A 27880-nucleotide genomic window follows, 5' to 3' on the forward strand; every position below is an offset into this window, starting at 1 on the left:
CAGGCACTAAGTATACGTAAGGCACATGGTCAGTCTTTCCAGCCCATCCAGGGCTGGCTTCAGTTGCCCTGGGAGCTCTCGGGAGCCAGTGCTCCCAGGGAGAAGAGACCTCCTAGGCCACACTTAAAGCTTCAAAATCCCAAGTCCAGCCTAACAGTCAAACCCCAAAAAGTCCACCACCTCGCCACCCCCCAGGGAGCAGCTTCGAGGGTAAGAGCTATATATTCTCTGCGGACTCACGGATCCAGCCAAGTCTTTTAGGGCTCCAGCCAAGTCAAAGGCAACAGGTCCCCCACTCCAGAAGAGGGGCGGCTCACAGTCTCAAGAGGGGAGAGTAGGCGGGTAGGCTCTGGACAGTCACAGGCTTACCCTTGCCTCCAAGGCCCCTGCAGCCACTCCTCCAACCACTGGAGCTGGACAGACACAGACAGACTGGACCTGTCCCGGCCCCAGGAGGTCTCCCTGGCTCCCCATGCAGCGCGTGAGGGGCGACCAGCAGGAACAGCAACTCCAGTGTGAGGACTTCCAGTTTCCCCAGTCGTGGGGAGGGCCAAGCCCAGATCAGTCTCTCCAAGGGATGTGCCAGTGAGCAGCAGAGAGCTGGGCGGGTGGCAGGCTCCAGGGTAACGCGGCCGCGTCCAGTGCAGAAGGGGCACACGGGGCCCCGGCCCAGCTGTGGTGCCGCCTCGGGGAAGGCAGCTCAATCACACAGGCGGTAGAAATGGAAGTAGTAGTCTGTGGCTGGCCGGACCGGGGCCTCCGCGCTGCAGTTGGCCTGACCCTGGGTGAGAGGGCAGCAGGAACAGGTGAGGTGGCTCTGGGGGCGTGGGGCAGGAAGCACTCCCCTGCCCCCCCACCATATCACTTGTCACCGCACCCCAAGTCTTGCCATGTGCTCCGGGAATCCTCATGTCCTTTTCCGGAGCCCCACACTTGAGATGCAGGAGCCCGGACCTCTGGGGGCAGAGGGCATGCCTGTACTCACCAGCAGTGCCACCCGGAAGTGGTAGGTGAATTCTCGGAAAGACAGGATCGTTACTGGCCACTGGTGGGAGGTGCCCTGGAGAGAGGAGAGAGGGAGGGGTGAAGGCAGCCCCGTGGCCCTATCCCGACCAGCAGCCCTGAGCGTGGTCATTGCAGCCCTGGGCGCCAAGGCAAGTGTTAGGGAGGCTGGAGTCAGAGCTGGGAAGAGAGAGGGGAGGGAGCACGTTCTGCTCTGGGGAGCGGAGGCAGCCCCCCTTTATGCAGACTCTGCGGGGCACCTGCAGGTACACATCAGCCTTCCCCCAGTCCCTGCCTCCCCTCCCCGTTGTACTGCAGGCGCGTCAAAGTATTTCACGAACCCCATGCTCATTCCAACCCGAGAAGATGACGCCACGTACAGATGAGGACGCTGAGCTATTGCTTGAAATCACATGCACTGCGTGGCAGAGTGGGGACTGACACACGGGTCCCTGCGCTGTCATGCTCTCTCCCTTTCGTGGGATCCTGAGGCTTGCCTGTGTTCCAGCTGAGATTTTGGCGTGGCCTCCCCATAGGTGGACTTAGGCTTGAGCTCCACATGGTGTGAACGGCTGGCTGGGCTTGACCCCTCCATTCAGCCTCCGCCTGCGCCTCTTGGGACGCTCTCACCGCCCCCCCCCGCCCCCAGCCTCTCCTCAGGTTACTTTCTGCACATCTTTTCTCCCCAGCTAGGGAGTGCATTCTTCCAAGGCAAGGCCTGGGTCCACCCCTGCCTCCCGCTGTGTCCCCAAAGCTGGGCCCAGCACAGGGCCTGGGACAGAGAGACCCCAACACATTTTCGTTGAACCAACATAAATTGGTGAGGAGACATTCCCTTTGCTTGCGCGGAGAGTCACAACTTTGGGTCCCATGGGGGTCATGTGGCCAGTGAGGAGCTGGACAAAGGAAGGGTCACAGGCATTTGGTTCTCAGAGCAGGAGGCAGGCCTCCACAAGGTAGCCTGAGGGGTCTTCAGGACGGGAGGACTGAACCATGCCGCTGCCCAGCCTGAGGTTGTGGACCGGGCTCCTCCTGTTTTCCGGCTCCTAGTGGGACAGGCTGCCACGTGTCCACCTCTGCCGGAAGGCCACACTCTCCCGGGCCTCCCCACCTCTGCACGTGCCCTTCTCCTGTGACACTGGCCTCTTTTCTTTCTCCAGCTGACCCCAATGACCTCATGCTGCAGGTATCGTCTTCATTAAACATGACTTTTGGGGCGGCTCTTCTGACCCTGAGCACAGACAAGGTTAGCTCTCCCTGCCAAGGACCCCTAGAATACCCTCCCCATTGCCACCACTGCGTTCATCCCAGGTTAGTCCTGGTGGAACTGGTTTCTTTCCGGGGGCTCTGGGCAGGGCAGGGCAGGGAGTGGGAGATGCTCCGCTCCCGAGGCCCATGGCCTAAAGGGTCCCTTGTGGAGATGCCATCACTCTGCCTCCCGGCCCCTTCTCTTCACCTGATTGGGGGCCCAGTTGTGCCAGGGACAATGAAGCTCTGGGGCCTGCCTGGCCCACAGCTTCCCAGGTGCCTCCTACCTGGGTGTCCTGGTGGGTGTGCAGGCTCTGTGGGAAGCCCCCCTCCTCGCACGGCTCCTCCTTCGACATCAGGCTGCACAGCGCCACAGACACGGGAGACGAAGAGCTGGGGAAGGCCGGTTAGCAGGGAAGTGGGGTTCCAAGTTCCTCAACCTGCCCTGCCCCCAGCCAGTCCTCCCACGCCACCTTCCCCTGCTCTGCAGAAACAAGCCACGAGTCCTCACACAGCTTGAAAATGAGCCCTACCGGTCAGGCCCTAGACCGCCCTTTCCCATCTACCATCCCACACGGCCTTCACACCCATGCGCAACAGCAGTTTCTAGATGAGGAGCCCAGGGACTTCCAGGGTCGCACAGCCAGAGCAAGGGATAAAGTCAGCATCCCTCCTCAGACCCCTTCCCTGGGCCGCCAAGGCCCTAAGCTGGCACTCACTTCATCTGCAGAGTCAGGCTGAGGTGTAGCGGGGTGCTGCTGCTGACGGGGATGCGGTAGGTGAAGTTTCCAGGCCTGCAGGGGCAAACATGGCTCCTGAGACCAAGGCTACCCTGCTGGAGCCCCTTGCCTGGATACCCCAGCCCCCAGTCTGTACTGGAGCCCATGGAAAGGGGCTGCCCCACCTTGGGGCAGGGTGGGGGAGGGGGAACAGGAGGGGGACAAGACGGGGAGGACATCCGGGCCTCCGCACTGCCTGGGCTCAGGTCACCTGAGGGAATCTGTCCTTGGGGTGAAGGGAGGGAGCCAAGCCCACCTGCAGGCATCCCCTGGAGCGCAGTACTGGGAAGTGATGGGCATTGAAGTCTCCAGCACCTGGATGGAGGTCAGGGAGGGCACTGCGTCTGCAAGGAGAGAGGCTGCGGGGGCAGGGAGGAGGGTGACAAGGTGGCATACAAATGAGCAGCAGCCAAGCCGTTCTTTGCAAGGCTCGCATTCAGTCACTCCCACCTTAGCATAAATAAGTTTCAGGTTATTCTTTCCAGACCCCCCACAAAGGCCAGGGTCACGCCACCCTTTTCCCTGGCAGCACTATGAAGAGCCCCTTCCCATGAGCCTGAGGTCTGCCTCCTTGGCAGAACCCGAACCTCAGGAGCAGGGATGGGTCTTCATATCCCTTGCCAGAGGCGTACAGGAGCCTGTGCACAGCCCAAACACGTCTCTCCACGTTCAGTTCGGTGGCACGAAGTTGGTGGCCGGAAGTTAGCCGTGGGGGGAGCATTCACCACAGATCAGGACTCTTTCCCCAAGAGCCAAGTGTTAAACACCTCCCAGTGCCCCACTCGTGAGGGCTTGTGGCCTTCTGTGGATGAACCCCCCACAGATGGCGGGCTGGGCCGGTGGTTCTGAGGTGTGACATGGCAGGTGAGGGATACAAGGCTTTCTTGGTCATCTACGGGCTGGCTGCTGCCTGACCTGCCCCCCACCCCCAACCTAGGAAGGGGAAGCTGGGCCCACAGAACATCTGCTGGACCTGACACATTTTAAGCTTCCTGAGGCACAACCCAGGCACGCAAAGACCCCCACCCCCACCCCGCAGGATCCAGTATGCCCTTGGGGTCACGGACAGATACCAGATAAAGACAAGATGGAAGGTACCCTTCTCATTTCTCTTCTGGGCAAACTCCTGTGGTCCTTCAGAGACTCAGCTCCAATGTCACCTCCTCCAGGGAGGCCTTCCTGATCACCTCCCCACCTCAGCCCGGACAAAGTGCCCTCCCCAGTCACCAAGCTGCTAGCACATCCCCTCAGTACCCCGTCACGCTAGTACACTACTGTGTTCTCAGGTGTCTGAGCCATCTGGGGTCAGGGCATGTCTGTCTTCATCACCCCGAGCACCCTGTACAGAGCCAGCCACAGAGCAGCGGCCCCGGAAATGGCTGGCCCAGTGAGCGGCCCCTGGTGGGGTTTACCTATCACTTTGTACTTTAATCTCAGCAAGTCCCAGTTTCAAAGCTTTTTTTTCTTTAAGCCACAAAACCACCAAATGAAAGCTGATAAGGAGGCCCATTACCAAGAGAAGAGCCACCGGGCTGAAGCCTGGGAGGCCCCTGGCCTCCTCTGTGACGTCCGGGGCCCTGGCATCAGGCAGACGTGGGATGGGAGTCCAGGTCTGCTGCTGCCCGGCCACACGACCCGGCTCCGGTTTCCCCATCTGATCTACGGGGATGATCCCTTTCTTGCGGGGATGCGTGAGCCCTGAATGAGGAGAGCTACATGGGCTCCTGGCCTGACGGGAGGACTTTGCAATGCCCAGCAGACGTCTGTGGACAGTCCTGCGCCAGGCCTTCCGCTGACCAGGCTGAGATGCGCCCCAGACCAGTGAGCTTTGCTGGCTGAGCTGAGATGGTGGGGGTGGCGGGGGGACGGGTAGGGCAAGTACCTGGCTGGCCCCGGGCCTGAGTGGGCTGAGCAGGGCTCAGGCCAGGTTGGGGGACCCCTCGGCGGGTCCGGCCATGGAGACCAAGGCTGGGGCTGTTCTTGGCTTTGCCCTGTCCTCCAGGGAAGGGGACCGCAGGGCTGGCCAGAGGCTCTGAGCTCTTTGGACGCTTGGAGTGGCCAATACCATTGGCTGACAGGCTCCACGACTTGGCTCTGATGTTGGTGACTGGCAGCAATGCCATCTGGCTGGGGCCTGTGGGGAGAATGAGGGATAAGCTGAGAAGAGGGACCTGGCTGCCTCCTGTCTGGCTTTCTCCGGGACTTCACCAGATTCTGGGTGACCCCCATCTGTCTCTTTATCCCTTCAGGGAGACCCACCGACCTTTCTCCAGAGCCTCATTCTGGGCTCCAGGATACCCTCCCCACAATGAGTCTTTGGGGCCTTTCTCTGGACTCATATAAAATCCCTTCAGCGCAAATCCTGGAGCCGAGAGAGCCATACCTGAGCTGTTGGTGGAGGGGCTGGGACTGGGGCTGAGGCCGTGGCCAGGTTTAAAGCTGGGGCCAAGACTAGGGGCTGCGGTAGGGCTAGGAGTGGCTGAGGAGCAGCAGACGACCGGGCAAGGGTGGCTGGAGCACAGGTCCAAGGTGGGGATGACCGGACCCGGGGCCGAGGTGGTCAGGCCAGTGGTAACTGAGAAAGCCAGAGGCTGTATAAGGAAGAGGTGGGCAGCTGAGCCCCCTCCCAGAACACAGCTCCCTGCCGCCATCCCCACCCCCCAGACCCACCGCAGGCACGCACCCAGCAGCAAAGAGGGTGGTGTGCCTGGCACCCCAGTGGTCACAGGGGACTGTCGGAGCTGGGTGGTCCCGAAGCTCTGGCTGGACCTGCTGGGGAGGGGTGGGCTGAGCTCAGAGGGACTCCAAGAGCCTGGACAGGGAGGCCTAGGAGTCCCAGAGAGGTGGACAGGGATGGCGGAAAAGAGGCAGGGAGTCAGGAGCCAGAGGTAAGGAGGGAGGGGACTTGGTCCAGACACGTACCATGGGCACATGGCCTCACTCCCCCCAGGGTGCTGGGGCCGGAGCAGGGCCAGAAGACAGGAAGTGGACACAGCAAAAGAGCTAAGGGGCGGCAGAGAGGAAAAAGAGGGGGACAGGTGCAGGGGAGGAGAGAGAAAAGACACGGTCAGAGAGAGCCCTGGAGCTGAGGTGGAAGTGGGCAGACAGAGCCCAGGGTCCCACCCTGGCCTTCCGTCCCCGCCGACTCCCCCCTTCCAACCTGGGCCCCTCAGATGCCCCCTGACTCGCAGAGGCCCAGCTACCTTGAGGAGCACTGAGTAGAAACGTTGGCTTCAGCGGGGACCATGGCTGCCCCTCCTCCAGGGAGACCTTCCCACCCACCCCTGCAAGCCCCAGCAGGCTGAGAGCCAAGGCGCCGTCCCTATCAGAGAAGACAGCTTCCACGGCTCCTCTGCCCCCGGTCTGCCCACCAAAGCCCTCCTGTCCTGGCAACTTGGCCGGCAGCCAGGCCTCCAGGGACATACCCATCGGTTTCTACCAGGTCCTCCTCGGTGCGCAGGCTCAGCACGTACAGTGTGGACATGGACACCACGCTGGGAGCCACAGAAAAGAGCCACGGTTAGAGCTGGAGCCAAGGTCCCGGCCCTCTCCTTTGGGCAGAGTCTGTGGTCCTTGGCTCCGGGGGCTGGGCTTAGGAATGAGTGATGTCTCTCCACGGGTCTCCCCAGTCCCAGGGCCACAGGACAGAAAGAGGCAACCCTCTTCCCTCCCTGAGACCTCAGGCAGGTCTCATCTCCCAGCCACATCTTCCTCTTCCTCCAGGCCTGGCCCCAAGGGCAGCTCAAGTCCCCCAACCAGCCACCCCTGGAGCCCAGGGCACAAGTCACCTGAAGGCCATGACCACCACCAGGGCGATGATGGTTCCCTGCAGAAAGCGCTGACTGATGCAGGCCTGGTCTGGGACCACAGAAGATGGCTGAGGACCGAGAGGAAAAGGGGAAGAAGCAGAAAAGGCCCAGACTTAGGGAGCCCATGATGTCACTTGGTGTGGGCTCTGCTGGAGGTAGGGGTGCTAAGGCCTATGATTCCTATGGGGGGGTGGGGGCTGGGGAGAGGAAGGGAGAGGAAGGAGAAATGGGGCCAGAGAGCTAAAGAGCTGGGAGAAGAGAGGAGCCCTCGCGGTGTGCAAGCCTGGAGAGGGAGGGCCCAGCCCAACCTGCCTCCCACCTACACCCAGCCTCACCTTGCTGGCCACCTTGGGGGGCCTCTTCTTGTGGGGGACACTGCCCGCTCGGCTGAACTGACTCCCCGCATGGCTGCAGCAAGAGGGCCAGGGTCAGAGGTGCCTCCGGGAAGGGGGTGTCCCCCTGCCTGGCCCACGCCCGCACCTGAACGCGCCCGAGCTGCCGGTGGACTTGAGGCTGTCCAGCCGCCGCAGTCTGGCCAGCCTGTGGCTCCAGCGCTCCAGCTCGTCAATGCGCGTCTCCAGGTTGTCGGTGAGCTTGCACAGCTCCTTCACGGCCCCCACGTTCTCCATGAAGATGCGCTCCTGCCGCGGGCCACGGGCAAGGTCAGCCCCCGGGAGCCCTGGGCAACGGGGAGTTTCCTCCACGCTTCCCTACCCAGGCCAGCCCCAGTGCCCCAACCTCCCCGTGCCTGCCTCCAAGTGGCACCCCCACCTTTCCCCCGTTGCTTGGGCCATCTGTCTGGCCCACCAGAACTGCGCTTCCCACCCCTAACCCCCATCAGAACACTGTCTCTCGGAGGTGCCGGCCTCTCCGATCTCACGAACGTGGGGTCTCAGGCTTGGGCTCCTCACTATTCAGCCAAGGCCAAAGCACAGGACTTCATCCTCACCATAAGCCACATTTAAGCTTTGCGACAGCCACCTGGGAAGCTCTAGGCAGTGACTATCTTTAGTCTCCTGTCCAAGGGGAGGAAAATAACCCCCCAGGGAGCTTCCTCTTGCTGTGGACCACACAAGCAGAGTGTTGCCAGTCCCCGGGCCCTGGAACGCTCACCCCCTTCCGTAAGGGGTGGGGAGGGGGCTCTGGACACACTGTGAGAGAAGACCGGGCTGCCCTCACCCTCTGCACAGGAGTTGAACAGAGCAGGAGTTGAACGCCCTCCAGCTGGCCCAGCCCTGCCCTTGGGCCCCCGGATCCTCCCACCCAGCCCCCGCACACCTTGTTCACCACCAAGAAGTTCTCTATGGTTTTCCCATTGGCAAAGACAACGTCTCCAGTGTCCTTCACGGCCTCTGGCAGGATCTCCTTCACTTCCTGGGCAATGACACCTGGGGGGTTTGGGGGGTGTGTGTAGGGTGGAGAACACCCACAGAACCAGCATGTGAGGAGGGGGCCCAGTTTGAGGAGGGCCAAATTCTGGGGGCCAAAGATTTGGGATCCAAGGTGCTCTGGAGCACCGTTCCCCAGCTCTGGTGTGGGGTTCCCCGGACTGGAGCAAGGGTGGACTCCTGGGAGGAAGGATCCCAGTGGAAGTGGGCAGAGATGAAGTCAGGATTCACCTAAGGAGCCCAGGATCCTGGGACTAGGATTCCGAAACTTCCGGTGTCAAGGTGGGTAGCCACCCGGCACCCGGGAGCGGGAGGGAGGGGGCGGAGAGCCCGATTTTCCAAGGGCTGAGGGCCGGGTTTCTAGAGGGCAGGATTCCCTGCGTAGGAATTCCAGGGAGTCAGGGGGAGGGGTTCCTGGGAGTGGGGTCTCCAGCGGGCCGGGACAGGGGGCGGGGTGACTGGGGACCGAGGTTGCCGGGTCCTGGACCCCAGCCCCAGTCCGCGCAGGCCGGTCCCTACCCGTCTCTGGCGCTGTGCCCTCGATGCCAGCCGTGGCGGCGAACTCCGGCTTGTATCTGTAGTGCACCAGCCGCATGCGCGAGATCCTCTTTAGCTGCTCGGTGGTGTCCACCTGCGCGGGAACCAGGACCGAGACTGAAGCCCTCCCCAGCCAATGTGGGCCCTGGAGCTCAAGACCGAAGCAGCCTCGGCTCCGCGGTGCGGCGGAGACCTTGCAGCACCAGAGTCCAGTGACGCAGAAATCCAGGGCCTGCCTCCCTCACCAACTTGCCAGGCACCGGGCCCTTCCACCTGGCCCCGCCCCTCCATGGGCCCCGCCCCCACAAGCCATCCGCCCCTCCCACGGGAACACAGCTCTCCCTGCCCCACGGTCCCACCCCTCGTCCACAGCCCCGTCCCCACCTCCTGCACGTGCTCCTTGGCCCGCAGGTCCGACGGGTGCATGAGAGAGCCCATGACCTTGACGTTGCCGTGCACGACCAGCGCCTCGTCAGGCCTGTCCGTGTTGATGCCCACACGACCATGGTGGAAGACAGTGTCGGGCACCTGCGCCCGCTGCCACAGCACGTCGCTGTCACTCTCAAACTGGCCGGGGTTGGAGGCCTACCACAAGTTGGGGTTGGGGGTTGGATCAGTCCCAGGGGACGGGGACGGGGACCTGCAGTGACCTGGCAAAAGGGGAAACCGTGCAGCCACCCCTCTAGCTCCAGGCCCAGATCCTCACCCCACCACACCCAAATTAAACTGCCCCTGGCACTGTGGCACTTTTCAGTCCCTTGCAAGATCTCAGAAGGCTACCCAGGCCTTGTCCACCTCCACCCTTGTAAAGGAGACACTGTCGCTCAGAGGATGGGAACTTGCCCAAAGTCACCCAGCTAGGGCCCAGCAGGATCAGCACTCTAGCTCCTGACTCCCCAGAACTCCAGTATTTTTCCTGGGTGCTGCTTTTCCCAGCTCTTGATCCCTTGGGAGGAGGGAGCCCTCACCCTCACGATGATGCGTTCTGAGATCTGGGCAGCCAGCGTGTAGTTCTGGTTCTGTGCGTGGGCCTGGAGGGCCACCACCAGCATGAAGTACCTGGGGTGCACAAGGGTTTAGAGGCACCCAGGGTCCTGCCCCACCTGCCCCCATCCCATGTCTGGGGTACAGTGCCTAGGCTCCCAGCATCCCCCGCAGGAAGAGGGCATTAACACCTTAGCCTCCAGTGGAGGAACCCGAGTCTCCACTAGGGGCAGAAACTCCCCAAGGCCCGCTGCTAGGACCCCAGGGAGCTGCTAAGTCCATTAGCCTTAGGTGTGAGGCTCAGGTGTCTCTTCTGTACAATGGGTCTGTACAATGCGACAGTGGGCGGTGTCTTCCTGCCCCTTCTGCTTAGACCTGGAGGGCCTGGCAGGGCCGGGGCGCAGCCCACTCACCTCTGGTCGGGGTTGGGTTTGCCCTTCTTGCGCATGTTGTTGGCAGTGGTCTCGCTGAAGTGCAGGCGCCCCACGGTCACCTTCGTGACCTGCTCAGGGGGCAGGTTGACCCTGCAGAGGAGTGGCGGGGACTCAGGAGGCGGGGAGGGGGCTTCGAAGAGCCAGGCCCGAAGTCAGGAATGCGTAGGAGGCAGGTACCATGGCCCCCTGGGCTCCCAGGCCAGCTCCAGCGCTGGCCAGCCCAGCTAGAACCACCGCCCAACCCCCAAGGTCAGACACTCACGTCACAGGGTTAAAGGGCCGCTTGCTCCGGTCCGACTGGGACTGCTCAATATTAATCGACTGGTTCAGGGCCTCCAGCTGCGGGAGAAGCCGAGGCCAGTGACCCATCAGCGCTAGGGTCCCTGCCTGGTTCTGCCTCCCTTTAGCCGCTCAGCCCAGGCTTGGTCCAGCCGGAGCTCCCCCAGAAGTGGAGGCATGGCCCTCCAGTTAGTGAGGGCACAGACAGTCACACTGCTCTCCTAGCTCCGTACGCATCCACTCTCGCCTTCCACGGACACACGGCCCCCACCTCCACACACGTCCCCCAAGCTGACCTCCATAAATACCGCTCCCACCCAAACCCCCGCACTCCCCAGACCCTCTCCCACACCCACGTCCCTGCAGCCCCTCCATGAGTGATGGCTGAGCTGTGCCAAGGCCAGGTCGGGCCTGGTTCCCTGCCCTGAAGGAAACACAGGCAGCCGTGTGCCCCCAGGGAGCTCACCGGCTCCAAATCAACCACTCCTGGGGGAGGGGCGCTAGAGAGACCCCAGGGAAGGAGCCTCAGGACAGTTGTCCCCAAGGACTAAGGACTGCAGCAGAGGGAACGGAAAGGCCAAGGAGCAGTCTGCCAGGAAAGGAGGGATGGAATGGGCATTCTCCGTGTGTCCCAGAGAAGGGGAGCTGCCTCAGGAGAGCAGGGGCTGTGAATGGGCACAACAGGTCTTGGGCACAAGCGATGGCAGGGCTGCAGGGAAGGGCTGGTCCCAAAGGCCTTTGTGGACTAAGCTCAGAAGTCAGGGCTTTGCTGGGAAGGCAGCAGGTGCTCTAAAAGAATGGCAAGTGTCAGGGGCGCCTGGGGGGCTCAGTGGGTTAAAGCCTCTGCCTTCGGCTCAGGTCATGATCCCGGGGTCTGAGCTGGGGGTGTAGCCTTGGGATCACTGGGCAGAGAAGGAGTCAGGAAGCATAGCTGGGAAGGGGGCTTTGCTTTGGGGTCTTTCAACTCCCCCAAGGACTCCTGGCTCCCCTCTACTCCCCTCCCATCCTCGCTGAGCCCCCAAACCTGCCTTCACTCCGTGCAGTTTCAGGTAGAAGCAGTCAAGGGGCTTGAGGCCTTCGGGCGTCTTGACGTACTTGGGCTCGCCCAGCAGGCCAATGTACACCGTGACCTGGAAGTGGTTCTTCTTCTGGCACACGAACGCGTCATCGCCCACCGAGAAGTTGAAGCCCTTGTCGGCGTCTACACGGTAGGTGAGCATGGGCCTAGGGGCAGGGGAGGGTACTTGCCAGAGGCTCCCCCCGCCAAAGCCAGGCGTGGAATGTCCCTCTCCACTGTCTGCCTTCCAAAGCAGTTTCCCATCCGGTAGCCACCCCCCGGATCCTCAGACCAGGCATGGGGCTGCCCCCCACCTCTCAGAAGTGGAAACTGAGTCCCCGGAAGGATCTGAGCTCAGGTTTGCCAACTCTTAGGCCAATATTCTTTCCTCTGTGTGGCTGAGCCCAGCCCCCACCCTGGTGATGGGGCACATGAGGCAAGACCCCTGAGGCCCACCCAAGGGGAGTGAACTCCTGAGGAGGGGGCTCCGCGGCCCCTCATCACACTTGGCTCCTTCCCAGAATGCTGCCTGAAGCCCCCTCCCTCGCAGGAGACCGGGTGGGAGGGGACGGTCTGCAGAGCTTCACTGGCCTGACAGCTGGTTGCCATGGAAACGGTGGGACCAGGCGCCGGCTCGGCACTGGCCCAGCCCCAGCCCACTGGCTTGCTCAAGCCCCCGAAGTCCTCGTCCTGACTTCTCCAGCTGCCCAGGTGAGGACAGGGGCACTCTGGGCAACACAGACTCAGCTTCAGTCTACCCATCTGTCGCCAGGCAAGGATTCCAAGCATGGATTCTCTGGGGGGGACCTCCAGGTGGCAGGAAAGGGGGCAACTCTTGGCCCATCCTCACCCAGGTCCCTAGGCACAAGCAGTGCTCCTGATGCCTGGGGTCCCCCGGAAGGAAGATGGGCAGAGAACGATTCCAAACTCGGGGGAAGAGGATTGGGGGCCTGGCTAACATCTGCAGAAGGCCTGGGTCTCCACCCACCTGCCGGCCTCGGGGGACACCCAGGAAGTACACTGGGGCCCCCAGCTGCCAGCTTCCTGGCCTTAGGGCCTGAGATGGCAGGGCTGGCCTGGAAAGCATGGTGGGAAGAGTGGGGGGATCCTCCCCAGGCCATAAGGGTGGGATCCCCAAAGACCTCTCCCCACATCCTGACAGAACCTCAAGGGAGCCTTCAACCACGACAGCAGCTGGATCCCCCACCCAGCCCCAAGGGCTTCTGGCTTCTTGCCCACACAGCCTGGAGCACCCAGCTCCAGGAGGCTGCTCTCAGCCACCCTGCCCAGGCCTGGCAGTGTCCAGAGGTCCTCGCCCTCACCCGCACCGGACCTCTGCAGCAGTGAGGGGAGTGGTCCCACAGTGCTGCTGGCCTAGTCCCAGAAAGCTGAATCCAACATGGGTGGGTACAGAGGGAGAGCTCGGAATGCCCGCCCGGACAGCCTGTCCTCCCCCACCTGCTCCGCCCTCTGTCCCAGGGAGGGGGCTGCTGGGAGGGCCCTGCCAACACAGCTTCCTGCTACCTTCCTGGAATGCAGAAGGAGTGGGGGAGGAGGAGCCAGAAAACACCCATCCACCCCCTTCTCCCTCCCTAGGCTCCCACTGGCCCCTCCCTGACAGACACCACCTCCTTAAGGAGGCCCACAAGTCCAAAACCCCGAGGGCCTGTCCTAGTTCTGCCCTGAGCCTGCTGCTCTCCTGTAACCGGGGCCCATGTGGTGCCCAGTGTGCTCTCAGGCCCTGTCTGGGGCCTTGACGCTGGGGGGTGGGGGGTGTGGAATGTCCCTGATGTGGTGGCAGGAGGGGGGCGGGGCACTCACAGCTCCTTGTAGTTTGCGTCATACAGCGTGGCCCACTTGTTCTGCTGATGTGGTTGCCACTTGATGGACTGGTAATTGGGGTCCAGGTAGGAGCCACTGAGGCTATCACTGTCCTGCAGGAGACCTGGAGGGAGGGAGCAACCACATGGGCCCTGCGCCCCACGCCCCCACCTCAAGGGGTGCTGGCCCACTGTGAGCTCCGGCAGGCCAGGCACATACCTGGTGAGGGTGCCCCTGGCGGGTGCCAAGGCGGTGTCTGGACCCGGGCGATGCTGAGGGGCAAGGAGCCGGGCCCTGGTGAGAGGGGGCCCTGGGGAGGCCAGGGTGGGGATGGGGCTCGAGCTGGGTGTGGGGGCAGCGTCGCTGCGGTCCCGGGCTCCTGTTTGATCATTCCATTCAGCATCTGGGCATTGAGGGTGTTGGAAGGTGATTCGGAGTGCTTCCTCTTCTTGGAGGGGTGTGCGGGGAGCCTGGGGGCGACACAGAGGCATGCCATGGGGGGCTGGCTCGTTCCTGAGCCCCTTCCCCTCCCCCGGGAAGTAGCCCCCTTCCCCTCTTCACCCCATTTCAGCAAGATATGCCCAATCCAGAGGACACCCCTCCAAAAAAAGCCGCTGGGCTTTACCTCCTCAGTGCTCCCGCATCGCTCTGTAAGGTCATTCCCTGCTTCTGTCACTCCTCTCTACCCCCTGGATCATGGAACCAGGAGGGCAGAAGCCACACCTGACTAGTCTGTGTGTCCCTGTCAGGCCCAGCTGTGGGCCTGGTGCACAGAGTCCCCCGATAGTTTGTGGAATGAACAAGCCAGTCCCTTCCCTGGGGTGTCATCCTCAGGGCCACCCTTGAGAGTGGGGACTCCACAGAGAGCAGCCTCTGAGGCTGGAAACAAGTCCCAGAGGGCGCAGGCCGCCAAGGCTGGGAAGGAGAGTTTCTTGGGGGAGGAGGCTGTGGAGCCTTGTCCTGAACTAAACCTTCCATGACATCTGAATGTGTCAAACAAACAGATAAAAGGACAATTTCACTGTTTGGGGTCAGAGCAGGAGCCCCCAGACTCCCTGAGAAGGCTGGAAAGTCACTGGTGTCTGAGGAAAGGCACAGCCCGAGATTCATCCCGGCTCTGTCCCATCCTAGTTCTGTGCCCCTGACAAGCATTTCCTCCCCCTGGGAGCCTCAGTTTACCTATCTGCAATGTGGTGGCCACGCTCACCAAATAAGGTCGTCAGAAGCATCTGGCCATAGCTATAGAGCTGCTGAGTGGGCACCTCCATAGGCACACGCTTACCCCCATCTCGTGGGGGCAGAGCTCACCCCAGGCCCCAGCGCCATCTCTGCCCCGCTCGGGTCCCCACCCCCCAAACCCACCTGCCCCGGGCTTACTCAGCTCCGTGCTGCTGCAGCAGCTGGTGTAGCATCTGGGACTGCTGAGTGTGGTGCAGATCACTGGGCACGAGCCCCTGCCCCATGGCAGCATAGGTGGGCATCGGGGGCTCGGCCTTCATGTACAGGTCCCGCGGCAGGACGGGGTAGTGAGGTGGGGGGGGCGGGGGCGGCGGGGGGCCTGGGAGGTGGGCCGGAGGTGGAGGCGGGTGCTCCAGGCGAGGAGGCACGCCCACGTGGCACAGGGTCTCAGGGGTTATGGTGCGCAGGAGATGGGAGTCTGCAGGAGAGATGGTGAAGGGTGGGCATCAGAGACCTACGTCACTCAGGTCCCTGGGCACAGGGTTTCCCGCCTTCTCCTGAGACCAGCCCCAGGAGGGAGGCGGGCTAGGCAGCCAGAGGCTGGCCACTAGAGGCCCCGGCAGGGAGACGAGCCCCTGTCCAGGGGCGGGATGGGCAGCTTTAGCTTCTGCCCACCCCGCCCCCCTGCCGCCCCCGGCCGTCCTAACTGGCTCCTTCCCCCCAAGCCTGGCTGCCCAGCGTCCTCCCCTGGCCCCTCTCAGTCCCGATCCTCCTCTGGGCCTCAGGAAGGAGTCTCGGGGGGCCCCCCAGCACAGTCCTGCAGCAGCCCTCCTCCATCCAGCAGCCCCTCTAGCGGGCTCCCAGGGGCCAGCCCCCCAGCTCCCTTTGTTCCCCAGGAGGCATTCCAGAAATGTTTTTGGTAAGATAAACAGAACTCTTGACCCCTTTCTGGGCTGTGGGGAGACGGTTGCCCGAGATCCTTCTGCTTTTGGCCACCTGGGGGCCGCAGCACCCCTGGCACCCTCCCCAACCAGGGGAGGTGGGCCCAGGAGGTCAGCCAGGCCTGCACTCGGGCTGTACCCACGGCCTTCCCCGGCCGTCCACTTACCACCGAAGGGTGCGTCCATGATGGCGCAGGCGGGCAGGCGGGTGGCATCGCCGGCAGGGACAGGTTCTCAGAGGCCGGGCCAGGCCCCCCACCCGCCAGTGGGGAGACAATAGCCAGCGCCGGGGAGTATTTGACCAGCGATAATCTGGGCCTGTTGGGCGGCCGCTGGCCCCCTCCCTCCCTAGCTCCCTCCCTCCCAGATAAGGCCGCCCCAACCACTTGCCCAAACCCCAGAGGGGGAGGGCGGTGCCCGCTGGACTCACCATTCACCTGCTGGGGGGAGTAGGCCTCGGAGCCCGAGTCTGGGGGAGAATCCGGCAGCGTGCTGCAGGGGGAGGAGGGCGCCATTGGGCAGGCAGCTCATCTGTGGGGCCGAGTCCCCGAGACCCCAGACGCTGGAGGCCTGAGGTCCCCTCACTGCCCACCCCCAGGGGAATTTTTCTGCATGAGCCATCTTGGGGTGCCAGGCAGGGTCTGGGGCAGGGTCTTTGGGCTCCTGACCTGTATCCCCTCAGACCTCCCGGGCACTTGGGGACCAGGAACCAGTGTCCCTGATGATGGAACAGGATTCAAGGACACAAGGACGGCACAGGGATTCAAGGAGCAAGGGTCAGGCCCGCTGCTCCCTTCCCACACCCACTGAAGCCCCACTTTCTAGAAACTCTAGGGGAGAGCTCTCTGGGGCTCTAAGGAGCTGGGCCGCCCCCCCCCCCCCCAGGGGCAGGTACAGGCTGGGCAGGGAGCCAGCCTCACCAGGTCTGGGTGTATTTTTTTCTTGCAGGTTTTATCAGCGGTTCAGGCGAAAGAAAAACTCAACCGTGAGAGATTAACACCCTGCGTTCGCCGGTGAGGGGAGGCTGTGGTCTGGCGGGGACCCCACTCTCTGGCGGTCCTGGTTGCACATCTGGAGAGACTGCCCGCCTCCATGCCCAGGCAGCCGCGCCCTCGCCGACACACCCCTGGGCTGATTCCAGGACCCTCACGCCCCCCTGGATGAGCCATGGGCCCAGCCCCTTGGGCTGTGCGAGAATGACAGAAAAGGAACCCCCCAAGGGCTGCCTGGGGCCTCTGCCCTGCGCCCAGCATCTCCTGTCTGCTCCCTGCACAGTGGCCATCGGGTTTTCCGGTGTGGAAATGTCCCTGCTGCGAAACGTCTCAAGTTGGTGGGACCTCGTGTCCCTTCCCCACAACTCCTCATGCTGCTTAATCGTCCTCGATGTGGTGATTTATTGATTAATAAGTCCCTCCCCAACCAGCCTGCACGATCCTCCGCAGAAGGGACAGACCCTAGCAGGTGCAGGGGTGGTGCAGGGCCTTGGGTCCCTCCCAGAGGGCACACGGTCTCTGCGCAGTTGTGGGCAAACCCCTTCTGTCCCTTAGAAATGGCCTCAGTGTGCCGCTGGGATCCTGCCGGGGGGCAGCACAGCCTCACTCACAGGCCAGCTGGTTCCGGGGTCCCCCCAGGACCTGCTTACTTGAGAGGCTCAATGAGCTTACACAAACAGAGCCACAGCAGGGACAGCAGTAGGGGACAGTGGGGACAGCAGTAGGCATCCAGCAGGTGTTCCTCATGCGTTCATTTTCTTCCCTCCCGTCTTTGCCCTTCGGGGTCTGGGCTCAGGGACAGCCCCTCGGCTGGATGTCTGCCTTGTGCAGCAAAAGCTCACCCCTAACACCCCAGCTCATCTCCACAGCCCTCCCCCAGCAAGCCAGGCGACAGGTCCGGTGCCCCCCGCCCCTCTGGCACTTGCTCTGGGCTTCCTCCCCTTATTTCCACAATCCTGGAGGGGAAGCACTTTGAACTAACCCTACAGGGTCCCCTGCTCCTGCCCCATGCTGGGGAACCCAGAACCCTCTTCGAGCCCCCCTGCAGAACCCAGCAGACCCATGTTCCTGCTTGTCCTCACAAGCACAGGTCTGTGGGAGGCCCTGGCGTCTGGCTGGGCTGCTGACGCCACCATTCTGTGGTCACAGCCGGGTCCCCAGTGTGGACTCCTCGGAGAGAGGACAGAAAGGGCCTGGGAGGCTGACTCGGGCAGGGGGAGCTTTAGGTACCACACCTGTGCCATCGGGCCGGTCCCCGCAGCCCCAGCAAATAGTAGCTAGATGCAGGAGTGGGTGGCCCGGGGCAGTGAGGGGACCTTGCATGCCCTGTGTGTGTGCACATGTGCGTGCCTGCGTGTATCCGTGTAGGTAAGCAGCCGTGTCTCTAGGCTTGCCTCCTCCCATCCCCTTTACACAGCTGTCAGAGAATTTTCGAGTGCTTACATCAGCCCTCATCACTCCCCTGCTCGGAATCCTCTGGGGCTGCCCACAGCCTCGGAACAAAGCCACGAGCCCCTCCCCAGCTGCCCCTACCTACCCACAAGGCAGCCAGGTCACCACAGCTGGCCGGGGCACCGCCAGCACCTCCTCAGCCCCCTCCCGTCACACACCTGCCTCCCACCCTCCCCGCCCTCACTCACCCTGGGGCATAGGGAGCCTTGGGCTCTGCCTTGATGGGGGGCCCAGAGCCCCCCAGGAAGGGCTTGGGAGCGCTAGCCATAGCATTGTTGTTGCAGTTGAGCGGGGCGCTGTAGCTCGGGGCGGGGAGGGAGCCGTGGCGTCCCGGGGACGGTCCGCCCCCAGGGGGGCTCAGGTGGTGGCCCCCGCTGGAGCGGGGGATCGTAGGCGGCCCGTGGGGGTAGGAGGCTGCACTGGCTGGAGCAGAGATGTCAGGGAAACAGCTGTGGAGAAAGGAAGCAGCTCAGTGCCAGCCAGGACCCTAGTAGCTTGCGGACCCAGGGCCGGAGCAAGTCCCCCAGGTGAAGGGCGGAGGCCAAGGGGCATGGGGGCGGGGCCACTCACAGGTCAGAGGCATCCTCCTTGCTGATGTACTCCTCCAGGATGCTGGTGTCTATGTTGGAGGGCTCCAGGGCCCCATTGATGTCGTGGCCTGCAGGGGAGGGCCAGATGTGAGCACCCCTAGGTCTCTGGGCCCTGACCTATAGCTCTCCCCAGGCCGGCTCCTCCAGCACATATGCCCCCAGGTTCCTCCCCACCTGCACATCCGTGTCCAGGGAGAGTCCGGCACTGCCCATCACCTGACGCCCTCCAGGAGGCATCGCAAAGATGCTTCCCTGGCCCCCAGCCTGCCCAGTGTCTCTGAGGAGGGGAGGAACCCAGAGCACAGATCGGGGACAGACAGGCCATTTCCTGTGACATGAGCAAGTTCTCCCTCTTGTCTGTAAAATGGGGTCATTATTCCCAAGTCTTATGGGGAGCCGCGAGGAGTAACTGAGGTACTTTATGGAACTGAGTGCCCGGCAGTTGTGCACCACCCTTGAAGGCTGGACCCAGACTCAGTGACTCTGTCCCGCCCTGCCTCCTTCCAGAGGGCCCAGCTGCCAGGTCCCCAGGAACGTGACGCCAGGCTGGCCTGAATCACACGTCCTGGGGGGAGGATGGGCATAGGGCCAGGGAGCCTCCTGCACCCCAGGCCCCAAATGCAGATGGAGAGGGAGTGGGGACTAGAACCAGAAGTGTCTGGCTCAGCCTCCGGCAGAGCTCGTCACCCCCATAACAGGGCCTAGGGTGTCCAGCCCTGGTATTCCAGAGGAGGAAACGGGACCAGAGAGGTAAGGGCTTTGCCTGGCTTCACAGCAAGGGACGATGGCGGCCAGAGCTCCGCTCCTCCCCCGCCCTCTCCTGGGCCCTCCCTGCTTGCCCGAGCCCGCGAAGGGGCGGAACTCACAGAAAAGGCGCCCAGAACTCTTGGGCATAAGCAGGGGAGGAGAGGGGGAGGTGCTGGCCTTTCCCCTCCCAGGGTCACCTTGCAGGGGGGAGCAGGAGGGCGGGGTGATAAGGGGGCTGACGTAGGAGATGCGTCAGCCCCGATTATGGAGGACGGCCCCACCCACACTGCTGACCTGGGCTGACCAGCCCCACTGAGGCAGGAGATACCCCTCCCACAGGCCCCTGGAGCCATGAGCCCGGGGTCTGCACCTCATGCCTTCTTCTGGGGGAGCCCTGGGAACAGCTCAGGAAGATCCAGGAACAAATCCTGGGTTGTGTCCTCCCTGCTGTGTGACCTTAAGCTGGTCACATACCCTCTCTGAGCCTCAGTCTCCTCTTTAGTAAAATGGGGACATGAAGAGCTAATACTTTACAGGGCTGTTTGTGAAACAAGTCAAGGTATGTAAGGTGCCCGGCGCACAATGGGTGCTCAGCAAACAGAATGCCTGTCCTCACTTCACAGACCCAGAGCCCTGGGGTCCCCACAAGCCCCTGGCCCAGGCCCCTCCCTGGCCCCAGCCGGCATTTCAAGAATGCTGAGCCCCGCTTAGGTGATTAATGAGTGGCTAAGCCCTCCTAGGAGTCACGCGCTGCCCGGGACAGGCCCTCCTGCTGGCCCCCACCCCTGGCTCACCCAGCCAGGAACCAGGGACACCCACCGAGCACTGCCAGTGGCCGTCCAGGGCGCAGCGTGGCCCGGACGAGAGAAGCTTCTCAAGCTGGGAATGACCAGTCTGCTCATCAAGGTTCTAGGATTCCTGTCTACACTGTGGTCCCCATCCCATCCTTCCCTGTTACCGGAAGATCCCGTTGATTAAATACCTACTGTATGCCAGGCACTTTGGGAGCCAAAGACATTAACAACCATAGGAGTTTATTACACACAAGGCATCCCGTGGGTTCTTCATGTGCAGTGTGACACTTAATCCTCCCCGTCCTGAACGGTGATGATGATAAGAGGACACCGATAGTGACAGAGGCTCTGTCTGCAGGACTCCTGCGGACTAAGCGAGCAACTGAGTGCCGGCCTACTAGGTCCCGGCACTATTCTCAGTGCTTTACATCATCAACACCATCCCTTTTATTCAGAGAGGTCAAGGCTCTTGCCTGAGGCAACAGAGCCAGGAGGATTCAAACCCAGGCACAGGAGCCTGACTCCAAGGCGGACGGGGTGGTTGGTGGTGGATGAGACTTCCTGGCCATTCTGGGCTGCCCCACGTTATGGGCTGGTGGGGCTGGGCGGTTCCCTCAGGGGCTAGGGAAGGAGGGAGCACTGGAGCATTACCCCCGCCCTGGCTGCTGAAGCTGCAGGTTTTCAAGACTGAACTTGGAATCTACAGTGAATGATGGGGTGACAGAATCATGGTGTTGCTATTTATAATATGCCAGGCCCCCTCTTCCCCTCCTCCCCCTCCTCTGGCCAGGAGCGCTCCTAATCACCCCTAATCCTCCTGCCCACCTCCCTTGGGATGGGGGGGCCTCAGACAGAGGCATCCTGGGAGACCCTAACGAGAACCAGATGTGGTTGAGGGGAGGAGAGACCCTCCCGTGCCAGGGGCCGGGAGGACGGGAGGACAGGAGGACAAAAGAGGGAGGAGAAAACCACTGGGGCCGGGTGGGGGAGAAGTCTCAGGTTTGGGGAGTTGGTGGGCCTCCTGAGGAACACTGAGCCCACATCTTGTGGTTCTCTGGGACCCCACAAGGCCTGCCTAATGTTCTCCCCACACAGCTCAGCCTAAAGGATCTGGCCCCCAGGCTACCCCAAAAACCATACTGGAAACTTCTAATCAGACATTTGGGAGGGCAGGGTGAGGGTGGGGGCTTGCTGGAACCCAGAGGTTCCTGAGTCGGGGCAGAGCCCCCAGAAACCCAGGAGGAAGGCATCAGCACACTTTTGGGGGTCCCCTGTCCTTGACTGCTCCCGGAAAGAGCTCTGGAACATTCTGGAGCCAACAACAGATACCTGCCAGGCAGGAAGCTAAGTGTGGCTCCTGCTGAGCCTCAAGATCTCCCTGGGAGGTGGGGAGGCTGCCCAAGGTCCCACAGTCAGAAAGTGGCACCACCAGGTCACAAACCGGCTTCCCAGCCCACCCCCTCTTCAAACCCTTCCACAAATTTCCACTGCTCAGGATAACAAGAGCCCTCCCAGAGGTCCACAGTGGCCTCCTGCCTGCCCCCTCCAGCCTCCTTTCCTAACCAGTTTCCTGCAACTCTCCCTGTCCTGGGGCCTTTGCACATGCTGTTTCCTCTGCTGGAGGAAGCCCGTTCCCATTCACTGGGCTTGAATGTAAGTTTCTCCAAGAGGCGCCCTCTGACTCCCATTCTCGTGACTGGCGGCCTCCTTCTCATCCGGCTCCTCACTCAGCTGCTAGCACAGACCTCACAGGAGGGTGGAGGGTCTGTCCACCGCTCACCCGCTGCCCACAGCTCACTCTCCAAGTAGTCACTCTGTGCCGACACTCTACATGGCTCATATTTCACTCCTATAACAACCCTCCAGGAGCGGTGGTTTTCTTGCTCTCTTTTGTAGAGGACGAAGCAGGCTCAGAATGGATACGGGCGTTGCCCAAATTTTACAGGTGTGGGACCTGGGATATGAGGCCAGCCCTGTTCTGCCTCTCTGGGGTATAAGCATCTAAGCATACAGTAGACACGCAATAAATGTTCATGGAATGAATGAGCAAAGTGGCACACGGGACACTAGAACCAGGCCTTCCTGGGTCTGGGGACCTCCAGCCAGCCATGTTACGGACAGAGCCCGGGGCTAGGCCGGGCCCCTCCAGGTACCTCCCGGTCCTGCTGAGCTCTGCGCCCCAGCTGCTCCTCGAGGATTAATCAGGGCCTCTATTACCTGCTTTTAACAGGAGCCAGACACTGCCCTGTCCCAGACAGGATGGGATAGGGGCTATGGAGAGGAAGCCCCCTCCCCTCTTCTCTCCTCCTCGCTTTAAGGCCACCCAGCTGGGCAGGAGGAGAACCGAAGGGATATAAGCCAGGCGCAGGATGAAGGCGGGTGGGGGCCCAGGTGGTCCTCCATCCTGGACCCCTCCCTTCCCCCTCCTCATGCTCATGACCACCCCCCTACCAGCTGTGGCCACTGGCTGAGTCTGGGCCATTGTCCCAGGGAACGGGGGAGGGTGGGGACCCGGCACAGTGGGAGGCTTGTGCCCTGCCCACACCTCCCCCCCACCCGTCAATGGGTCACTTGTCAATTCATGTCCCCAACATGGCGGAAATCCCGTCGGCCACGTGGCTGTGGGCAGGGGAGGCCAGGGCCGAAGGATGCTGGCCAGGCCTAGCTGATCAGAACCTGGGGCTGACGGGGCTCAGGGCCCAAGTCTGTCCCCCTATTCGGCCCTGAGTGTCCACCCCAGGCATCTGAATCTGAGGGCACCCTGGCTCCAGGCCACGGCTGGGAGCCAGGATGGTGGGGGTCAGGGGACAGCCCACCCTAGCACCCCCCATGATGCCCTCAGGTATCCCTAGGGTCAAAGACGCCAAGCTGCTAATGTGGGCCCTGCTTCATTGCTGTGCAACCCTTGGCAAGTGACCTGACCTCTCTGTGCCTCAGCTTTCTTCTCTGTCAAGTGCAGCAGGAATCCCTGCTTCACGGAGTGGTCCTGAGTCTTCAACGCCAGGGCAGGAAAGCTCTTCACCCCCAGAGGCCATCTCTCAAATAACAGTCATCGCTGTTTTCATCCTCTTGGGGTTCCCCTCCCCTCTCCTGCCCAGGCTGTACCCTTCTTTCCCATGCCTCTCCACCTGACTGCAGATCTGCCCCAGAGAGACTCTGAGGGGGAGGGCAAGGGGGCTCCGACCTTCTCCTGAGTCCCTCTGACGCATGACTGGTACCGTGCTATTTTTCTGGCACATTCACAGCAAAGTCCAGCCTCCAAGCCTTGGCTGTAGCCCCCCACCCCCTACCCCAGTGGGTAAGCCCTTGACTGCCGCCTCCCTGCTCTGGCAGCCCCTCCTTGATCCCCTCAATCACAGCGGGTCCCCAGTGCTGTCACTTATTTCCCAGTGTGGCCTGAGCTAACTGACGTGCTCCAAACTAGTTCACTCTGGGACAGAGCACAGTGGGCTCTCACCTCCTTTGGCTTGAACTTCCTATCTTTATTAATATGATTTGTGATTAATGTAATAACTGCTAGCCGTGCCCTCTTCAGGCTTCGACCTGTGACCAGACTTCCCACTCAAAATGCCTTCCGGTCAGATGCTTGACTTTGCAAGTTGTCCTTTGCATCTCTGCATCATGTCCCCAGTTAGCTGGGGGCTGAATGACAAGGATATGGCTCCTTAGTCATTGCCATCAGGTCCTTAAATCTGAGCCATGGTTGCCTTTATTTGCCAAAAATGCAAAAGTACCCCATCTCCTCCACGGGACCTGGAATCTTCAGCCACCCCTGGGCTACAGCTCTGTCCTCCCCTAGACCCCACACGGCTACCACCCTGTCCTCAGGTCGACACAAGGCTGAAGTTAGAGCCCCAAGAGGCTCCCAAGCCAGAACTGAGCCCAGAAGCTGCAACGTGTTCTGTGGGGACCCACATTGGTCCCCAGGGATCTTCAGTTTGCTCTGGGGGGCCCCCAGCCCTGATGCTACAGGGCCAAGCGAGCTCCCACCCAATGGCCCCATCCCTCTCGCACAAGATGGGGAAGGCCTCTGCACAGAGGAGGAGTACAGACCCTGCAGCTTGGGGCGCGGGCACGTCTCTACGGGTTACCATGTGCCTCTGGATTCACACACCAGCATGTCCCCCACAGATGTGTGTACACAGGGGCATACTCCCCCTGACCCACACATGATCATGTACACACCCACACACACACAGTGGCATACCCTTCCCACACTGACACACACGTGTGCCCCTTCATTCATTCATTCAAACAATTACTGAGCATATGCTATGTGTCGGGCATAGTGCTTGGCTCTGGGGCTATGGTAATGAACAAATCAAACTTCCGGCCCGCGAGGAGCCGATGTTCTGGAAGCAGAGTCAGATGGCCAGACTGGCAGGTAAAATTCCGTAGCATTGCAGAGGGTAACAAATACCATGGAGAAAATCAAGCAGAGAGCAGGGGCAGGTGGGGCAGGAGAGCCAGGAAGAGCCGTAGCTTTCAACAGGACAGTCGGGGAGGGCCTCCTGATATCCCACGGGGATATCTGGGAAAAGCATTCCAGGCAGTGGGAGCCAGTGCAAAGGCCCTGCGGCTTGAGCGTCTCTGTGCTTATTCTCATGTTGGTGCACCTCCCAGACTCGAACGCTCGTGCACACAAATGCTCACTGGCCCAGTGGCAGGCCCAGGCCAACAGCACTCCAGATAGGAGTCAACTCAGCGTCGCAGACCCTTGGCTACCCCTACTCCAGGCCGCAGACCCTACAAGGAAGAACCACAGAGGGAGAAGAGAGCCCAGGGGCTGAGATGGTCAAGAGGAGAGTGAGGGAAGGCCCCAAGGGAGTAAGGGTCCCCAAACTCCTCAGAGGGGCTGAGCCTCTCATTGTACCTTATGAGGGCTGGAGGGACCCAGGTCAGACGCAGACAGTGCTCTCCCACTGATGTGGCCTGGAGACAGGCAGAGGACAGGATGCCCTGGGGCTTCCGCAGGTCAGGCCAGTGGAGGCTCTGGACCCCACCCCCCCCCCCCCACAAAGCCGAGGTTTTGCCCTTCCCTCCCCTCCCACTCAGGCCTTGGCACTCCAGGGGTCTCAGGACTCAGCATCACACAGCACACAGCCTCACAGCCTTGACCCTCTGACTGAGGGCTCTGAGGTCCAGAGAGGTCAAGGGGCTGAATGGAAGTCACCCAGCCCAGCCATCCGTGGTGGATCAGGATCCCTCAGCACTCGAGGAGAGGCCCCCTCCCTGCCCAGCTCTAGGCAGACACCCAACTGTGACAGGAGCCCCACCACCTTCGTCTGGGACCTCAGCACTTCTCTCCTGGAAATGAGACACCACCTGGCCTTCCACTGAGTCCCGGGACTCCCAGGAGGCAACTTAAGCAAAAACCTCTGGCAAACAAGGCAAACAAGACAAAGGACCATCAGCCCTGTCCCCCCTGCTGCCAGCCTGGCCCAAGCTTCCCACCCAAGCTCCCCACGGCTGAGGGGCAGGGTGGGGCCCCAGCTGGAGGCATCAGGAGCCGGCATCAGGGCCGCACAGGGCAAGAGCTGCAGGAACCTCGGGCACTGCCTGCAGAGTGCATCCCATAAGGCTGCTGGTTCCCCCCAATCCTTGGCCCAAACGGCCCAGAGAGGGTGAGGGAATTTCCCAAAGCACACAGCACCAGCCACAGGCCCCAGCCCAGGGTGGGGCACTGACCTACCCCGCGGATCAATACATCCTCAAAGTAGGGGGCAGGCCCCGGGGACAGTAATCACCGTCCAGGCTGACATTTCTGGGGCATTACCGCACTGGGCACTTACCAGGCCTCAGAACACCCAGTTCACCCAACCCCCACAGAAACCCTGAGAAGCAGGTACAGGGGCTATAGCTGTATTCCCATTTTAAGGATGAGGAAGTAGAGGCACAAAGAAGGGCAGAGATCGGCCCAGCAGAAGGACTGTGGGCAGCACTCCAGGGAGTAAGTACATAAGGCCATGACTTACCTGATCCCCAGCCCAGGGGCTACCCACACCCAGCAGGGGCTGAAGACTTTCACAGGGGAGAAGAACCTCCCCCCACACACAGCCAGGCTGTGAGGGAAACTGAGGCCCAAAAGCAGGCCGGGGGGCGTGTGGGCTGTGAGGAGGAAGAAGGCGGGAAGGAAGGGCAGGCAGCCTGGGTAGGGCAGGGCCAACTCCCTGTTAATGATCCAGTTAATGATTTCTGCTCCCCGTTCTTATCAGAGGGCAAAGTCCAAGGGCAGTAGCCAATCAGCAGCTGCCAGGGCCCCCCCAGTCCTGTAAGCCCTTGAGAATCAGAGAGTGGGGGCCAGGTCCCCAGGAGGAGGCCAGACTGCCAAGAGCAACCCACCTGTCTATCCCCCAAATACCCTGCTTGGCCCTGCCTAAGACCCCAGGGGCACCCTGCTAAGACCCCCAGACTCAGGAGAGGCCTCTCGGCAAGCAGGTTGGAGAAAGACAGCCTGCTCCTCTCCCCCACCCCCCAACCCCGCACTGACCCCAGGCCCTCCCAGAGAACTGGCTTTCTCAGGTGAACCCCCCACCCCGCCTTTGTTCACATAGCCATTGTTGCCTCTGCGGACCCTGCAAACGTTTCCTGCACGCCCCCAGCCCCATGCTGCCCTGTGCCCTGGGCTGGGTGTTCGGGACATAGGGATGAGTCAGACCCCTCACTACTATTTCCCCTCCAGCTGGACTCAGGACCCAGGGAGGACGGGCTGGGATAGGACTCCTCCCGAAGGCACCCCATCTCATCTTCTCGACAGTCAGGGGTCCAGCTGCCTCCCCTATCCACCTACTCCTTGGGGCACCACAGACAGACAGACAGGCTGATGTAGGGCCCCGTGCCATGCAATCACACACCCCAACTCAGCCCCAGACTCCTGTCCAGGGTAGGACATCCTCTCCCCAAAATCATCAGGTGTCCTCCCCCTGCGGCCTCCTCCTGCTCTCTGGAGGCAACAGGCTGGTCCCCACCGAAGGCCACCCTTCCTCCCCCAAGGCCCTGGTGGTGGAAGAGAGAGCTGGGGGCTTGGGGGTAGCTCCGGCTAATGCTGGCTAACTCCTCCCTTCCCTTGGAGTCTTGGCCCCCTGGGAAAGGGGGTCAGTGCCAGCCCCTCCATCAGTGGCTTTCAAATCAGGATGCCGGGGCTCTGGGGGCTGTGGGGAGCCCTGCCGTCCACACCCCCTGTGTATTAGGAGGCCACGAGTTTGCCTTTCTTTGGTGGCTAAAAAGAACCTCATTGGAAGCCCCTGGTCTGGTCCCAACCTCCTGCCTATCCCCAGGAGGGGAGATGAGGCCAAAGTAGGGAAGTCACCATCAGGTCTGGAAGGAGTGGATGCCCTGGTGGGGCATGAGGCCAAGTGGAGGTCCCCCACCTCTCAGTGGCCTTTTTAGCTCCTGCTAGAAGCCCCATTCTCCTAGGTCTCCAAGTCTTCTTCCACAGCACCTGCCTTCTGAGGGGCAGGGCGCTGCTCACCCAGGCCCCTGGTGCCCCTGGAACCAGGGGTCAGCACCCTCCACCTTCCATGTTCTAACACGGCCCTCCTTCCCAGGGCTGGGAGACGAAGCTTATCAGATCCGAAGGCATCATCAAGACCTTCTTTGTCACCCCCTCCTGTCTTGCAGGTAAGGGAAAGGGGTCCAGAGAGGGTGGGAGCTCAGCACAGGGTCACAAAGCTCTCAGCAGCAGGGCCCGAGCCCGCACCAGAACGTCTAAGCTTCTGTAGGGCTCCTCTGATGCCGTCTTGCCCCTGTCCCTGACCCGGCTCTGGGAATCCAAGGCCCCAGCCAGTCAGGATGCTGAGGAGTCTACCAGCCACCATGACCCTATTACCTGCTGGGAGCCAGTGCAT

At 61.8% G+C, this 27880-nt stretch overlaps 1 protein-coding gene across 1 annotated transcript; it reads right to left on the reverse strand.

Annotated features, from left to right (window-relative positions):
* Positions 1-700: 700 nt before the first annotated feature.
* On the reverse strand, positions 701-27880 carry LOC111150015 (myelin regulatory factor). Its single transcript, XM_022507329.1, has 26 exons — positions 27862-27880; positions 18473-18560; positions 18091-18351; positions 15889-15950; positions 14716-14995; positions 13558-13808; positions 13339-13462; positions 11489-11684; positions 10444-10520; positions 10161-10271; positions 9732-9822; positions 9148-9348; positions 8746-8857; positions 8117-8226; positions 7319-7479; positions 7174-7246; positions 6818-6906; positions 6455-6523; positions 5713-5801; positions 5413-5604; positions 4912-5163; positions 3286-3373; positions 2970-3044; positions 2538-2643; positions 986-1060; positions 701-781 (listed from the first exon to the last, which is right to left on the reverse strand). The coding sequence occupies exons 1-26, from the start codon at positions 27878-27880 to the stop codon at positions 701-703; spliced, it is 3333 nt and encodes a 1110-aa protein (XP_022363037.1).

This window comes from Enhydra lutris, unplaced genomic scaffold (genome assembly GCF_002288905.1).
Source record: "Enhydra lutris kenyoni isolate GAN:26980312 unplaced genomic scaffold, ASM228890v2 scaffoldscaffold22, whole genome shotgun sequence".
Taxonomy (NCBI): domain Eukaryota; kingdom Metazoa; phylum Chordata; class Mammalia; order Carnivora; family Mustelidae; genus Enhydra; species Enhydra lutris.

Bases quoted from the DNA above. Each gene is read 5' to 3' on its own strand.
- LOC111150015 (XM_022507329.1), bottom strand. The intron at 11,685-13,338 runs GTGAGTGCCCCG...CCCTGCCCCTAG, and splicing joins GACGCAAACTACAAGGAGCT to GCCCATGCTCACCTACCGTG. The intron at 3,374-4,911 runs GTACTTGCCCTA...CTCTCCTTGCAG, and splicing joins TCAGGCCCGGGGCCAGCCAG to ACGCAGTGCCCTCCCTGACC.